General features: G+C 36.9%; 2 protein-coding genes across 3 annotated transcripts; one reads left to right on the top strand and one right to left on the bottom strand.

Annotated features, from left to right (window-relative positions):
• The first annotated feature begins 28 nt into the window (after window positions 1-28).
• Window positions 29-16,825, top strand: LOC144205994 (CAP-Gly domain-containing linker protein 4). 2 transcript variants are annotated; one of them, XM_077730654.1, is made up of 15 exons: window positions 29-81; window positions 2,935-3,081; window positions 3,194-3,333; window positions 3,617-3,710; window positions 3,838-3,999; window positions 4,400-4,518; window positions 6,431-6,679; window positions 7,465-7,600; window positions 7,909-8,040; window positions 10,640-10,834; window positions 10,915-11,052; window positions 12,802-12,925; window positions 14,910-14,977; window positions 15,064-15,142; window positions 15,756-16,825. In XM_077730654.1, exons 2-15 carry the CDS (start codon window positions 2,955-2,957, stop codon window positions 16,117-16,119), a joined length of 2,127 nt encoding a protein of 708 aa, XP_077586780.1. In that variant the 5' UTR covers window positions 29-81; window positions 2,935-2,954; the 3' UTR covers window positions 16,120-16,825. The 2 variants fall into 2 exon arrangements, with proteins under 2 accessions (XP_077586780.1, XP_077586779.1); XM_077730653.1 differs by lacking the exon at window positions 29-81 and adding an exon at window positions 1,358-1,475.
• Window positions 78-1,223, bottom strand: cimip5 (ciliary microtubule inner protein 5). The gene is made up of 3 exons (XM_077730658.1): window positions 725-1,223; window positions 616-655; window positions 78-497 (listed from the first exon to the last, which is right to left on the bottom strand). Exons 1-3 carry the CDS (start codon window positions 937-939, stop codon window positions 303-305), a joined length of 450 nt encoding a protein of 149 aa, XP_077586784.1. The 5' UTR covers window positions 940-1,223; the 3' UTR covers window positions 78-302.
• Window positions 16,826-16,985: the final 160 nt, after the last annotated feature.

The raw sequence follows: 16,985 nt of genomic DNA, 5'->3' as shown, positions 1-16,985 counted from the left end.
TCTGTGACTTCCTTTGCGCAAACTATTTCCGTAAATGACCAGACGCGCACTTCCTTAAACAACACCGCAAGTACATATATTGTATGATTTATTTATTTTTTAAATTTCTCCGCAATGCATTAACTATACGTATATCAACAGCTAAAATATTAACATCATTTATTGCTAAATTATCTAAAAATCAGGACAAGAAAAACACAATTACACCTAATGGATGTGTCTTGTATCTGTGTATATACAGTGACATCATCATAAAATACAGATAAGGACCATGGAAGGCCTGAAATATCCCAATTTATCTACTATGACATCAGCTCTGGATCCTGTTTGCATTTGCTAAAGTTCATCGAGCAAAGTAAAAGCTTGTCAAGTCTAATTAGTTCACGTCCCATTGGCGTAGATAATCGGCTTCCAAATGTTTGGTTTGTGGTGTTTGGGGAACAACCTAACAAGTGCAATGAATTGTCACGTTCAGGCTCATCTGACTTCAGCTCTCCCTACAAAACAATAACACATGTATTACTATTTAAAAAGCAATAACACAAAAACCTTCCAATTATTTTCAGCATATAAATTCACCATTAGTAAAAGATAATAATTCAACCACAGACTTACCAACTGATCATAATTCCGCAGGAAACTCCAATTCCTGTCCCTGCAATTGAAAAAAAAGTTAATACGCAGTGTTTTAATTTTGAATTGTTATGGATGACAGTAAACTCACCAATCCTGCACTGCTCTCCTTTCGCTCCAAACCATTTCTTTCCACGCTTGGTCTTTTTTGACGGCGTCTCTCGTCGTGGGTGCCACAGTGGCGTTCCCAGACTTCGGCTGACTTGTAGCCGAACATGGTTGCTTTGTTATCGGCTCGATGCCTTTCGATCGCTCCGGTAGTCTGTAGCCAGCAGATGACGCGCGTTTAAAATTATCGAATTCCATTCGCTCCAGAGGAAAAAAACAAAACAACAACAAAAACTATCGATTCAGAGTATCGATACCATGCGTGGACTTTTAATATTATTGCAGGTTTAGGCTCAGATGTCCAGCGGATCAAATCACCACTAGTACATCAGCGTGTTTTGGTTTCCATGGAAACCAAAGTGGAACGGTCCGCCCTGGTTTTGACGCACCGTTTTTAGGTTTATAGAATTATACACAGTTGGTGTTTCTACAGTTAAAATACTTTCTCCAGACTAATAATAATTCAAAATGTATAAACATGCACGCGGTTTTTCCTAAAACGGACAATCAAAATTGCGAAATTGCTTGTTTGTTGTTTATTTATACCGGACTGATTAAACATCTACGCACTAAAAATGTCTAAGTATAAAACGCAAGACTACTGTTACCTTTTATTTTGAAGTATAACTTCAAAATCCGGATGTTCTTTACCGATGTTGCATCTTGATGCCATCTGACATTTCCTCTGCTAGATATTTGACAGTATTTCGTATGCAGGATCTTACCATTTTAAGGTAAAATTTGATATGTATATCCATAGATCTTATGCAACATGTTCATCCAAACTTATATGATTCATTTATTCGACGTGTTTTTATATCGATCTGTACAAACTAAGCAAATACTGGTCAGATCAGGTGCAATTTGGAATGTTTGCTGCTCATTATGTTTGAGTAAATGCGATGGAACCGAATACAAGTGGCGTCTACTGACTATTTGTACTTCATTGATTCGATACATGTAAAACGTGACGTGGTGCTGTTAATCAGGCCTAATCGGGGATTTAAATGATGCTAACCCGCTAAGGTTAACGATGTACCATCCATGAGTTGATGACACACGTGTGACGCCTTGCTGGACTCATTTCTAACTGTGGAATAGCATCACGTACGCAGATCTATTTAAAAGACACATTTCATCTTCAAATATCAAATTCTGAAGTTTAGAATGATTAAAGCCAGATCAGACCATATTTTGATTGTATTGAAATGTGCCCAAATTGTTACAGATGAAGAAATGTAAAAAAAAAATGCTGCAAACCACCTGCTTTTCCCCTGAAATTCCATTTTTTTCATCCCAAAGAAGTCTGAAGTAGACCTATATAATGTATCCACCTAAAAATATATAGTTGTATCAATAAGGGCACCTCTTTTCTATTAATTTAGACCAGGGGTCGCGATCATGGCTCTTGAGCTGCATGCGGCTCCTGGCTAAAATGAATGAGGCGCTTTGCGTCTTATCATATTCTGTATATACTTCTCTTATTTGTATTTTGTCTTAAAATACACTCAAATTCACCAGGCTCCATGAAAAACAAATAATGAATTATATTTAGAAAATAAGATTGGCTTTTTGACTCTCACAGTTTGATATTTTAGCTATTTGTGTCTAACTTGTTTGCCACTCCTTGTTTAGACATATGTGGTCTGGCCTTTTAATCCCATTTCTATCCCCTGTTTGTTAACTCTGTCACACTACACCATGGCCTCATTCTTTCCATTGTGGCTGACCGGTGAAATAAATTGGCTGCAGGGTCACAGTGCACAATACAAGGGGGAAGTAAGAGTGACATTCTTGACATAGAACATTAGCGCTAAGAACACCTCAGGTCTTGAAAGAGAGCAGCCTGTAAATTGTGTTAGCAATCCGGGGATTAGTAGGATTTGATCTGCGGCCTGTATTTTTGACATATACACTCTACTTAGTGTTTTACAGTGAGTTTTTCCAGATATTCTACTCTCCACATTATCATATAACATCATAAACAAAGCATTTATTGACATTAATACAAACAATTACTGGTTACATTGTATTTCGCATTATTTTTACTGGTCTGGAAAGTATTGTTTTTATTAAAATAGCCAGATTACTTGAAATATGAAACCATATTGCTGCACCACTTGTGTTTTTTCCACATACTTGAGGTTAGACCTACTTAAGGTTCTAAGAATAGGGCATCTAATATCGTTTCAGCTGGTGGCCCTGTGAGGGAGATGACAAAGGAGGATGTTTTCACGTCTTTGGAGGAAGATGCTACCCTGGGATGCCTCACCACATTCTCTCCTCATCACAGGCCGGTCACCCACCAGGTGGCGTCTGCACCGGTGCCTGGTGACTGTGGTAAGCGCATGTAGAAATAAGCGAAAAAATTTTGGAATACCCCCAAATGTCTTAAAGTGTTGATCTATCTCTACATAATCCCCACTTGTGTTCTTTCACCCACGATGGACAGAATTCTCCTTCTTTGACCCCAGCGAGCCACAATGCCGGGAGATTCTGGAAGAGCCCAGCACCACCATACCAGAACTCTTTGCTGTCCTGAGGCAATGGGTTCCACAAGTTCAGAAGAACATTGACCTGATTGGCAATGAGGTGATTTTTGATTTTAAGTGCAATTGAGCTCTGTTGAAAATTATAGTCAAACACTAAAGCACAAATATGGTCACAAAAAAATCAGTTTACATATTTTTGTGACCATAAATTACCTTTTAGGAAATATAATATGTTTTCTTAATTTTGGAGTGATGCTCTTGTGGTTTTGGATGGTGAAAATTAATATTATTTAATAATTACTGTGAAATCTCTCCCGAGAGCATGTGTATTGTTTATTATCAATAATGGCCTATTTATTGAGTGTTTTTTTTTCCTTCCCCAGATTCTTAATCGAGGTTGTGGCGTAAATGACCGAGACGGTCTGACAGACATGAGTCTTCTTCATTACTGCTGCAGGGCTGGGGCTCCAGGCATTGGTAATTACAGTTAATGCAGGAGCCTATCCCAGCGACAGTCAGTAGGCAGGGGACACCCTAAACTGGTTGCAAATGACGTAAAAAAAACTAAAATTTGTTATTTTGACATCACGTTTGTGTTTTATAGGAGACGCGGATACAGCAGCTGCTTTTGGCCGCCAGCTGATCGCCCTGGGAGCGGATCCCAACCTCCGCTGTCGTTGGACTAACATGAGGGCGCTGCATTACGCTGCCTACTTTGACGTACCACAACTTATTTGTGTGGTTTTGCAGGCCTCTCAGCCTGGAGGTGAGTGGAGGAATTCATGGCTTTTTACCAATAAGAAGTTGGTACAGCATTAGTATAAAATGTCTAATACTTTGTAATTAATTAGAAGAAAACTATTGTACACTCTGCAACTAGTCCTCATTTAAATAATTGACTAGCATTGCCTATTTTTGCATGTCATGTTTATTTGCTTATTTATTTTAACCCAATTTTGATCCTGTAAAAGTTGATGCACTTTCCAATCTAATGATCGGATGTGGGACATCTCTAATATTGACCGAGACATAACATATCGAATTATTTTTTCATGTCACCCTTTAAATTGGAGGTGACTTGGCAATACCAATGGTGAGTGAGTAGGAAAGTCAGAAGATGACAGTATGAATTTGTAATAAGTTTTCCTCATGTCTGTTTTTCTAAGATATAGACGCAACGTGCAGTGACTTTGACTTTGGCACGGCTCTGCACATTGCTGCGTCTAACCTGTGTACGTCAGCTGCCACGTGTCTCTTGGATTTGGGAGCCAATCCTGCTTTTAAAGTAAGATACAATTTTACTTTCACTCAGAATGGAATTCTGTAATAGCACAAGGCTAGCTTGCGTCTTTACAGGAGCAATTTTTATCTTATAATATCATAAACATGACCGTACAGTATTTCAGTGAGTGGTGTTTTCTGCTCCACTTGTTTGTAATTCAAAATTACAGTCTATTAAAAAATGAAACTCTTGTAAAAACTAGAAAATGCTGACGTACATTCTTCAGAACTCAAGTTGGCATCATAAAACTGTAACCAACCAATCAAAAGCCAAGTCTTTTATTTATCACCGGGTAAATCAAGCAAACATTTCCATTCCTAAACCTGCTGAGAGCATTCATAAAATATTTTACTTTCTGTTTTATAATTTAATTAGTATACTAAATTCACATTTAATTAAGTGAAACATTCCCTTTATTAAAGTAGCATTTCAATTCTGGTGGTATGAAATATTTGCATAAGATAACATGTTTTTATAATAAAACATTGATGTGATTGTACTTTTTAGTTAAAAAAAATAAAAATAATAATTTAATGGAGCTTTACAAACCTCTCAGCTGTTTTTGAGGATTTCTTATGAACATATTTGGCCATAAATATATTTAGATCATTTATTTGGGATGGATTATAATTTAAATCCTTTTTTGGGGGATTTATATATTTTAAATTTCTGTATCAAATGTCTAGAAGCAACTCTCCACTTGGTGTCACTAAAGCACTTCGCAATTTCCCCATTTTCAATTCCATTTTTAGTCTAATTTAATTTACTATGCAAAACGTTAAGACATTTTCATATGAGAATATGCGTTTTTTTTTTTTTTTCTAAAAAGAGAAGTGGTTATTGTATGAGGCAGTCGAGGTTTTTAGGCCGTTGTTATAGCAATTCAAATTATAATTTGTGGAAGAGAACACCACTTGAGTGCACAATTGAAGAAAGAGTGTGACCCAATTAGCTCCATTTCTACTGTCACGCTGCACTTTTATTTTGTCATAAACCTGTTGAATCTCACCCTATAAAGGATTTTAGTGCTTCTTCTTTGTCATACGTTTAATTAGGTTTTTGTTCCTTGCTTCAATCCAACAAATTAGCTTGAAAAAAGCCACTAATTTAACATTTTTCTTAGTTTTTAAAGACTTTAACTTTTGAAAAGATGAAAAGTCCATTGTAGGCTGGATTTAAGATTTCAATTATATATAATACCTATACATATATATATATATATATATATATATATATATATATATATATATATATATATATATATATATATATATATATATATATATATATATATATATATATATATATATATATATATATATATATATATATATACTTTTTAAAACTGTTTATCATTAATACTTATGTATTTATTTACACTATAACTATAGAATTGAGTCTTATCTAACTTAAATTTCAAGGTTATAGATTTAGCTATTCAATAGGCAATATTTGTTTTAACTGACTTTATTTGCTATAAAAATGACAAAAAATGGACAAAATAAGAATGTAAATAGCAGTAAGAAAGTGCCATTTGTGCTTTTACGATGACTTGAGCTGACAAACGTCTCATAAAATCAACAGCATATCACTGGAAATGTGATAATGCACTGAAGGGAGTTATAGAAAACTATAGCTGTAAATTTTCCATAACACACACCATCTAAAATGCCCTGAGCCGGTCTCAGCCAATAATAATAATAATAATAATAATATCATCTGTCGGCTGAATTGCGAGAAAATATTTGTGACTTGACCAGAGTCAGTTGAAAGAGAAAAAAAGGGCAAATTGTGTGGAAGTAATATGAAATAAAAAAAAAATGGATGTCTTCTGAATTGTCATGACATTCAAAAATGACTACTTCTCCTCAATCGTTTTTATTTCACCGACATGATCCAAAGTCTTATTCTACAGGACGATAAAGGGCAATACCCAGCTGATGTTGTTCCCGAGCCCCCCGACATGCCCTTCAAGATGTCAGACGCTTCCACCTTGGCCAAAGAGTTGCGGATTTTACTCCAGGAGGCTTTGCCACATGCCAACTTCCCATTTTTAGCCATTCAAGACCACGCTCTTCCTCCTCCTCTTTCGGACAAAGCCAAGATGAAACTATCCTCATTAGGAATCCAACTTGGTGACCGTGTGATGATAGCTGGACAAAAGGTGTGTCTTTACTTACTATCTTTTTACATTTTTCTTCCTAAATAGCAAATCTTGTTGATAAAAGACAGTTTGGTGCTTGTATCTTATAATCTTGTGTGTGTGTGGTGCCTTTTTGAAGATAAAATGGAACATGTTGGGAATTGTGTGCATGAAATTTACAATTTAATTAGTTGTCGACACATCCACAAAAGACCATTTCTTTTGTCCCCTCCAAATCGTTAACTATCATTTGTTGAGTTTTATTTAGGCCACCTTGTGAATAAAAGTGCAAGTCTAGATTGAGTCATCAACAGTTCAATTTCCACTTGGGCACTGGTTTTATCTTTTTCACTTATTTACTCCACTCTCTTCCACAACATATTGCACCCAGAAGCCATAGATGGAGTTAAAAGAAGATACAATTGGATCACTCTTTCTAGCTGCTGTCAGGCTGAGTTGAAAATAAGTCCAACATGATTTGGGTCCTAATAAATAAAACAATCTTAATAACTTAAAGCACATGTGTCAAAGTGGCGGCCCAGGGGCCAAAACTGGCCCGCCGCATGATTTTGTGTGGCCCGGGAAAGTAAATCTTGTTGACTTTCAGTTTTAGGATCAAATTAAAATGAAGAGTATAGCTGTATATTACATTTCTTGATTTTCCCCCTTTTAAATCAATAATTGTATTTTTTTAATCCAGCTTAGTTCAAAAATCATTTTGTAAAATCTAAAAATATATCAAAAAAGCTCAAATAAACATTGTTTTAGATCTATAAAGATGAATATGCATGCTAATGTTTTTGCAGGTTGGAACCCTGCAATTCTGTGGGAACACAGAATTCTCCAGTGGTTTCTGGGCTGGAGTAGTGCTTGACAAACCTGAGGGGAAGAATGACGGCTCAGTAGCTGGTGTCCAGTATTTTACCTGTCAGTACAAACATGGTAAGTCATAGTGCAACCATTTAGTCATTCATCACTTCTGTTTCACCTTTATCCTCATACAATTAATCAGTCTACTACTATATTTACTCACATATAAGCCGCACCCTTAAAATTGCATTAAAATCATTGAATTCTGCAATTTTTTGCGTATAAGCTCCACCCTGATCCATAATTTTCACCTCAATATTCATGCATAATTGTTTTTGTTAGTAATACAGCGTATATGCGAGAAAATACGGTAGCATAATCCATTAACAAGACGATGTAAAGCAAAGTGCTCAATTTTTACATCCTTTCTTTTCTTTCAGGAGTATTTGCACCACTTGCCACAATTAGCAAACCTTTGCAAAAATATAAACGTGGCAATAAGATGTCTACATCTGCACGGCAACGTCAGATTGACCTGTCTTCCATTTCTTCCAAAAGTATCTCACGATTAGGTACGTAAATTTATTTGGGTATGTCGCCATATTCATTTTAAGAGACCATAACTGTAACAAACACTATGAACATAAAATAGTAGAATACTTTCTATCTTATATGCTGATGTGGAAGTTGATTCTATTTAATGTGGATGGTTGGCATCAACTATAAGGCATCTAGACACATACTAAACCAAAAAAACTTCTTATCGTTACTGCATCATTTCAATAAATGATGAGCTTATATTCAGTTATCTAAGGAGAGCTGTTGCTTGAGTGTTTTGGGACATATAGTGTAGCGCCCCAGCGGCAGCAAGTGTCCTATTACTCAGGGGAAGATATACTCAACATGACAGCACTGTTGTTAATCAAGCTCGCTTCCAAATTAACCGTATTGCTCGGCTCTGCGGTAAGACTCCTCCCTATGGCTTTAAAGGAATCTTTTCTAAAGTCATCTTTACATTGCTTATGTAACATAAGGACATTGTCACATACTGCTTTTTTTATTTGTAAGAAATAATTTCTTTTCACCATTTTTTGAGACGGTAAACTCAGTTGGAGTTGATCTTAAAGTCTAGTTGTGGAACTGAATCAGTTTAAAATGATAGTGCTCTAATTCATGTGTCAAAGTGGCGGCCTGGAGGCCAAATCTGGCCCCCTGCATCATTTGTGTGGCCCGTGAATGTATATCATGAGTGCCAACTTTCTATTTTAGGACCAAATTAAAATGACATATATAAATGTATATTATATTTTCGGATTTCCCCCCTTTTAAATCAATAATTGTAATTTTTCATCCATTTTTTTCTGTTTTTAGTTCAAAAATCATTTTGTAATATCTAGAAATATATAAGAAATGCTAAAATCAACATTGTTTTGGATCTATAAATAACTGAATATTCAGGGCTTTTGATCCAGGTATTTTAATCCATTAAACCAACCCGCTCTAATTGCTGCAAACTGGGGATAGGCTCTAGCACCTCCTATGTTTTTAATACTTTTTAAATATATCAAATTCATATCCTACAAGGACATTGATGTCTATTCTCCACCCATCTCAAAAGTTGTTTTGTCAGACAGCAAGCAGTGACCCTGCTTCGGATGAATTGAATAGATAATAAAGGCATGTGTCCATATTCATTTTTATAACTTGTTGAAGACTAGGAACACAGAGTACATAAATTAGATCGCTGACAAGGCCGGTCCACGGTTCATGTCCTCAACTTCAGGCTAGTGTTGCCCGTTAATGTAGTCCGGTGACCTTAGAATAGAACCGAAAGTTCTCTTAGTGGGATTTTGTGGTTTGTGGGCCCGTTAGGGTTTTCCAGATTTATCGTGGGGTGGTAATATTCAGTGGTTTTGGTGGCTGATTGATCTTTACGTGACTGGAATCGTGGACCTTAGAGTAGCCAATGGAATGCTGTGATTGATAGTCCAATTAAGTAGAGTTTAATAACCAGGGCATAGACAGGCTGAATAGTCTTGGTGGCAATTCATCACGAGGTGTGAGTGTGGATGTATGTGTGCTGTGTAAGAAATGTGAGCTTGTGCTTGTCAGCAACCCCCCCTTACACCTCAGGAAACAGACTAATTTATGACCAAACTTTCTCTAGGCTTTTTGTTGGACATTTACAGTTCAGATCCTCAATGCCACCTGAGTTTTTTGCGACTTAACCAGCTCAACAATGCAGCCAGCCATGTCCTGGCTCTTTTAGAAATCCTCTAATCCTCAAGTCAGGGGGAAAAAAAGTCAAGCTATTGCTATTTTATCTGTTGTCCCAGGCTTAAAAAAGGTGCCGCTAACGTCTCCAAAATTGGAGGAGTCGGATCCTTGTGTTTTAGTTCGCCTTAAGCGAATCTCTGTGTGCGGAAAGCGTGGAAAGACGGCAGGTCCCTGAACGCTAAATGTCAAGAATGTTTGGTATTCTGAGACGATTCTTGCTGGACTCCACCTAAAGGGCATTTCTCTAATGCTCACTATTAACAAATATCAAGCTAATTTTAATTGTTATTGATTACTATGAATGTGACTGAAATTTCAAAACATAATCAGTTGACCATACGCTGTAACAATTACAAAATATAGTAATATCTCTACACTTTGCTGATCAACTGACTTGGAGCCACCAAATATAAATATTAAGTATATATATAATGTAAGAACAAAAGTACAAACATGAGAAAAAAGGCAACAAATAATTGAAGATTATTTTACAAGCCAGTATGGGAAGTGTATACCTTTGGGAGTTCAATTCCAGTACATAAAATGGGGAAATAAACTAGTTACTGGCCACTAGAAGGCAGTGTCTACCTTTGGGAGTTAAATAATAGTACAGAGAGGGGTTTAAATGTTCAATTTTATATTAAATAGACACCATTAAAACATTGCAGTTATTCACCTATTGCGGCAAGTTTTGGAACTTATAGACTGTGATAAACGAGGTATTACTGTACTTGCTGTACTTTGTTATCTTTGACCCCAATATCTGAAAAGTACTGAAATTCTTCAGATTGCACACAATGGTTGTGCATTGTTGAGATTACTGAGTATATATAGCTGACTTTTTTGTTGACCTTTATCTTCACTGTCATCTATTCTTCACTGATTTGATCACAGGTGGTCTTTCACACTCGCTATCCTCTTCATCTTCCTCGGTGGAATCTCGTCACGGACGACGTCCTCGACCCCGACCCCATTACAGGCAGAGTCTTACTCCAGTAGCACAACAGGAAAATAGTTCTCAGAGTCACAGGGCCACTTCTCCACTCAGCATCTACTCTTTACCTGCCGCGGCTGCAAATGCTACTGCGGGTGGGATTCACATGACTTTATATCGATTGATGGGAACGCTTTACGACCTGTTTCATTTTAAACTCTGACCTTTTCCTTAGCGGGCCGGCGAAGCCAAACTACTTCAGCCAGTAGCTCCGTGTATGGAGGACCTGAAGTGCGATTGGGGGACCGGGTACTTGTTATTGGCCAAAGAACTGGTGTGGTTCATTTCTATGGAAAGACAAGTTTTGCACCAGGTCAGTATTTTCTCTTTTTGTGTTTGTTTAATAGCAATTGCCAAGATTTTGTTGGAGTTATAAGCAGATCTTGTAGTTTTAAAATGTTAATATGGTCAGGGCTCTTTTATTTAACTTTAATTTTACTGTTTTTATCACAAATTTGCTTGAGTTTTTGGACAAAAGGGACTATAAAGTGCTCCAAACACTTTTTACATGACCTATATTTTTTTTATGTTCACAGGGAGAATCAGGATTTGTCCCCTGTGTATAAATAAGATGGTTAAAAGAATGAAAGCATTTAAGGTTATTTAAAATATTCAGTATGCCATCAATAAATTACATTTGCCCTGTCTACATAGTTTTATTTAGAATCTCTTTGTTATAGCCGAAGGGATTGTATAAAGAATCATTTTAACTTTGGTGCACCATTATTTTTTGCAGTTTTAATGGTTTGTATGAATGTGTCCTGCCTACTACCCTAAATTGGGATGGGCTCCGGCACCCTCATAGCCCTTGTGAGAATAAGCAGAAGAAAAACTGAAGGATAATCTTAGTTTTTAGACCCAAGACATTTAGATATTTTTTTATCAAATATATCTTTATCCCCTAGAAAGTAATTAAATCCAAGCACACATTTATAATAAATTTTAAAAAAGAATACTGACTTCACTAGTCAATTTATGCTGTAGGCTCCTAAATGTCACTCAAATATCAGTAAAGGGGCTTCTGTATTTCTAATGAAATAATTTGGTTGATCAGTTTCCCAGAATCCCTTGTAATGGTTTAAAATAATAGCAACATGTTACAAGGTTTTTATTTAGCTGGCATCTAAATTGTGCACTAAAAGTGGATTTTTTTTTTTATTCACATGCTTGAATTGCTAATAACTTTATCCTGCCGGCACAGTGAAACACGTGTGGTTAGTATGTGTGCCTCACAGCAAGGTGGAAATGTGAGTGTCAATTGTTGCTGTTTATGAGCCTTGTGAGTGACTGGCGGCGAGTTGAAAGAATAAAATGTTACTGCCTTCCATATGGGCAGTTTTTTTTCAAACCAGTAAGGCGGACATGCTGAGGTTTGCACATAAAATACCAGTCGAGATGGGATTTTCCTGATGAGAAGCTAAACTCATGTATTGATTGTCTAGGTTTGTCCACCCATCTTTTTTTATCCATTTTTATGTATTCCACTGATGCATTATGTCTATCTGTTAAACCTAATATTTTAATTAACCGTTTCCATTCTGCAAATGAAAGGTATAGACATCCAATCGATTGCGTGATCGGACATTTGGTCGCCGGTCTTTTGGTCGCCGGTCTTTTGGTCGCCGGTCAAATGTACTTAGATATTAAACAGTACTTGGATATTGAACAGTACTTGGATATTAAACAGTACTTGGATATTAAACAGTACTTGGATATTAAACAGTACTTAGATATTAAACAGTACTTGGATATTAAACAGTACTTGGATATTAAACAGTACTTAGATATTGAACATTACTTAGATATTAAACAGTACTTAGATATTAAACAGTACTTAGATATTAAACAGTAGTACTTTGATATTAAACAGTACTTAGATATTAAACAGTACTTAGATATTAAACAGTACTTAGATATTAAACAGTACTTCGATATTAAACAATATGAAACAGTACTCAGATATTGAAAAAAATGTTTGTGATGCAACAAAGAAACAAAACACATCCAAAACAATGACCAATTCCGGTTATTGATCCACTTAACACTATGCCTTTCCTTTCAGGGCACTGGTTAGGCATCACGCTAGATACACCAAGCGGGAAAAACGACGGCTCAGTGGGCGGAGTGAGATACTTCCACTGCTCACCGGGACACGGCGTCTTCGTTCCTCCATCTCGTGTTCAACGGTGGGCGCTCAAGCATAATGTTGCATGAGAAAATAAACCTCTGTTGCATTCACTGTGTTCAACTGGCAAATACCCTGCGGTCTGCTTCATCAATGATTTTGCCACTAATGAGTTCCTTTGACAGTATCATTTGTGCTATTGTTGACTTAATGATTTTACCCCGTGTGGCAAAGAGTCCCCTCTATGTTTGTAATTAACAAGAGTCAGAGGTATGTGTCAAGAAGCCCAAGGCCCACTCTCACCATGATTACAGCATTTATTTTGGAAGCCAATGAGCTAGCACTGCCTAACATTGTCTTTAAAACTGGATTTTAAATGTTTAAATTCACTCAGCCACTGCATTTGCTTTAAAAAAAAATACACACCATGAAGGGAATGACTTTGCATTCCAACAATTTAATGAAACATTTTATCTTCATGAACTTTTGAGATCATTTGCCTCAAGACACAACCATGACTCAATAGGCATATCAAATGCAGCCTGCAGAAAGTCATTTTCCATATATAGTCACATTTGCCACTTCTAATTTATACTATGGTATCATTTAAAAAGCCATTTTTTGCAGTTTTACTTTCAAATCAAGGTATGGTGGCTTTTGCTCTGCCATGGCAACTTTCCACACACCCACAGGGGCTTTTTCCACCTTTTTTTTATTGCTTTCATTACTCTCGTAACATTGTTTCTTTTAATCTACGATTTACACCTTCAATGAAATAAGAGCTGCTTTGGGCAAGGAAGAACCTTTGTGTTTGCCGTCCCTTTCTGGCGTCTTTTATTTTCCCTGATGTTTCCCCTCTAATTAACCCTGAGGCCCATACTACTCTTTTTTTTTTTACGCATTAACGCATGCATCTCTGCTCTAGGGAGAATGTGGCTTTCTTTTTTTTGTGAACACCCTTTTTGAACCGGCCTTCCTTTTCTTCTCTCGTCAGCAACTACAACACGCCATTAGGAGAAAGAAAAAAACCTTTGTTAATCTCACAATGGGGAAATTCATGTCAAAGCACTTTTCGCTTTTGCCTGAGTGAGAGCGACTAAAAGCAGGGATTTGGAACATGGCCCACACAAGAAGATTAAATTCAATCTACATTTTGTTGCTTTTCTAACACGACAGAGCTAATGAGATTTAAATGGTGCTTCTTCACTAATATTTAGATTTTTTTTATAGATTCAATGAACTGGATTAAAGCCCCTAAATATTCAATTTGTTATAGATCTGAAACAATGTATATTTTACCTTTTTTTAATATATTTTTAGATTTTGCAAAATGATTTTTGAACTAAAAACAAAAAAATGATTAAAAAATTACAATTATTGATTTAAAAGGGGAAAATCGGGAACTTTAATATACATCTATAGTCTTCATTTTAATTTGATCCTAAAACAGAAAGTTGGCACTCATGATTTACTTTCTCGGGCCGCACAAAATGATGTGGCGGGCCAGATTTGGCCCCCGGGCCGCCACTTTGACACCATCTGTGGTGTAGAATGTCTATCTAATTAATGAAACCAAAAATATATTTTCCAATATTCTTATACCTCTGCAATATTTGTAGTTTTTGGATTATTGTAGCCTTTCACTTATTCATGAAGCAGACATCAAATCCATTTCAATGGGAAAAGCTGGCATTGCTAAATCCATATTTCTCTGCCATTGACGGTGATATATGTCCAATCTAATCACGATTAATTTGACTTCTATCACGTTGTTAATACTTCATTTTATAATAACTCCATTTTAAAAAGCGTATTGGCTTTTCCCCCCCACAAGTTGGCCCTTATAGCCTTTAATTTAATTGCAAAGTGGCCCTCAGAGAAAGATGTTTGGACACCTGTGGTCTAAAATCATCTTTTTTAGTATACACAAACCATTACTGACTCACAAGTGATTTCACCGGCGTAAAAATTGACATTGGCGATCACGCAGTGCACATGACATGATGACATGCATTACATGTGTTTATTGTTTTGCACACCCACAGGATCCACGGATCCGTTGATTGCCTCTCGGAGCTCTCCTCGTCACATCTCAATCATGCATCAATCAGCGGTGAGAGCAATTGCCACGTCGTGTTTCTCTGGATTTGTCGCCTTATGCACAAATATAAACGCTGGCTTCTTCCCATCGCTATGCAGGGACGATTCGTCGCAGTTTCAGCACATCATCCGCCATTGCCCTGACCAAGGAGAAGAGCAGAAGAAACCCGGCGCCCAGGTGTGTCTTATTCCCCCTGTCACGCTCACATATTTTCCCACATTATTGCCATCATTTGAAATGGCATCTATGAGAAGCAGTTGTGTTTAATATACTACATCTATACTCTACATTTGAATTTGATCCCAAAACAGAAAGTCAGCACTCATGATTGACTCTCTCGGGCCGCACAAAATGATGCGGCGGGCCAGATTTGCCCCCCGGGCCGCCACTTTGACACCATTTTTTTGGGTGGCCTTTTACATATATTGAATGTTTTTCTAATTGCAATTAATCAGATGCTGTCCATAGTTAACTGACAATATATATTTTAAATGAGGTCATATCAGAAAAAAAAATTAACTGTATTATTCACATCATGTGATAAAATATCCAATATGTTGCATATGAGCAAATAATTTGGAATATAATGTGGTGATCAGTTTTTACATGCTAAATTGAACTAATGAAAGCTGCCAGTCTTTCAAAATTTCTAACGACCAGCAAGTTTCATCACGACATTACGGCCTTGATTGTAATTTATCTCATTAACGTCAGTCGTTTCTGGACGTTTTCTTGATCCTGTTCACTATTTTTTCTTCTCCTTGCTTAAAAAAAAAATCCACCGCACTAGGAGTCGACCCAAATCAACAAAGAGTCGATCCAAATCCCATCGGCAGCGCTGGAGCCTCCTGAACGCGGTTGGCGGCAAAAGCAGTGGCTTAGGGTCTAACAACCAAGTCCGCCTTCACGAGGGCACGCAGGTCCTGTTGAACAGTGCCAATGAAATGGCTTCCGTCCGTTACATGGGCACAACCGACTTTGCTCCGGGGATTTGGCTGGGTCTGGAACTCCGAGGTCCCAAGGGGAAGAACGACGGTTCCGTAGGTGACCGCCGCTACTTCACTTGCCGCCCGGGTCACGGCGTGCTTGTCCGGCCTAGCCGTGTCACCTACCGTGGGATCAACGGTTCCCGGCTGGTGGATGAAGACAGCTGAGAAGGTACAATTTATTTTAAAAACAAATTGAATTTCAAACTAAAGTAAATATACTGACATTTCCAAAGCATTTTTCATCTGCACTACTTTATTTGTAAGAATGCTTTGACAGTCTAAAACCCAAGTATTAATTGTTTAGAAGATCAAATTAATGCACTTTATGGAATTAGCTCAGAATTTCCATCAAAATTAATTCCTAGGGGGATTTAATAAGACAAAGAATTGCACTACTTATAATATAATTACGCTGTTAGACATTTCATCAATTTACATAAGAATTGCACTCTGTATTGTGTTCTGGTTGGTTTTCAGGTTGTTTTTGATATTGTTGTATTATTAGAATAGCTGTTTGGATCCCATAGGTTACAAGAAAATACAATAGAGTAGAATTGATGCATGCATTTTAGTACAAAGCATCCATCCATGTTAAATACAGTAGCATGAGCCAGTTATAAGTTGACTTTGTAGAATTTATGGGTGTGGGCCACTAACTCAGCTAAAAAGGTCACCAGCCCAAATTAGATTTCAGAGAATAAGCATTTAACTTACTACTAGTCAACAACTTATTCCAGCTCTGCAGTTTTTTACGGTTTGTCTTTTCTGTAAAACTTAGTGGGAATGTCTTCAAGCGAGGTTTAATACTGTTTAGATTTGTATCATTAGATTTTCTATCATCCAAAAAATAAAACAAACCATTTTTGACTTACTTTGGTTCACTATCCCAACATTCTAAGACAGTAGACACCTCATTGATCCACTGCAGTCCATTGCAGAATCGGTTTGACACCAGTTTTAAGCCAGTTCCACTTTTTTCCTGACAATGCCATTTCAGACAACCATTGTCCTAAACCTTTTCCTTAAAGCAT

The sequence above is a fragment of the Stigmatopora nigra genome, chromosome 13 (assembly GCF_051989575.1).
Source record: "Stigmatopora nigra isolate UIUO_SnigA chromosome 13, RoL_Snig_1.1, whole genome shotgun sequence".
Classification (NCBI taxonomy): Eukaryota; Metazoa; Chordata; class Actinopteri; order Syngnathiformes; family Syngnathidae; genus Stigmatopora; species Stigmatopora nigra.
The sequence above is the reverse complement of the archived record's forward strand: the minus strand, read 5'-3'. Positions and strand labels throughout refer to the sequence as shown.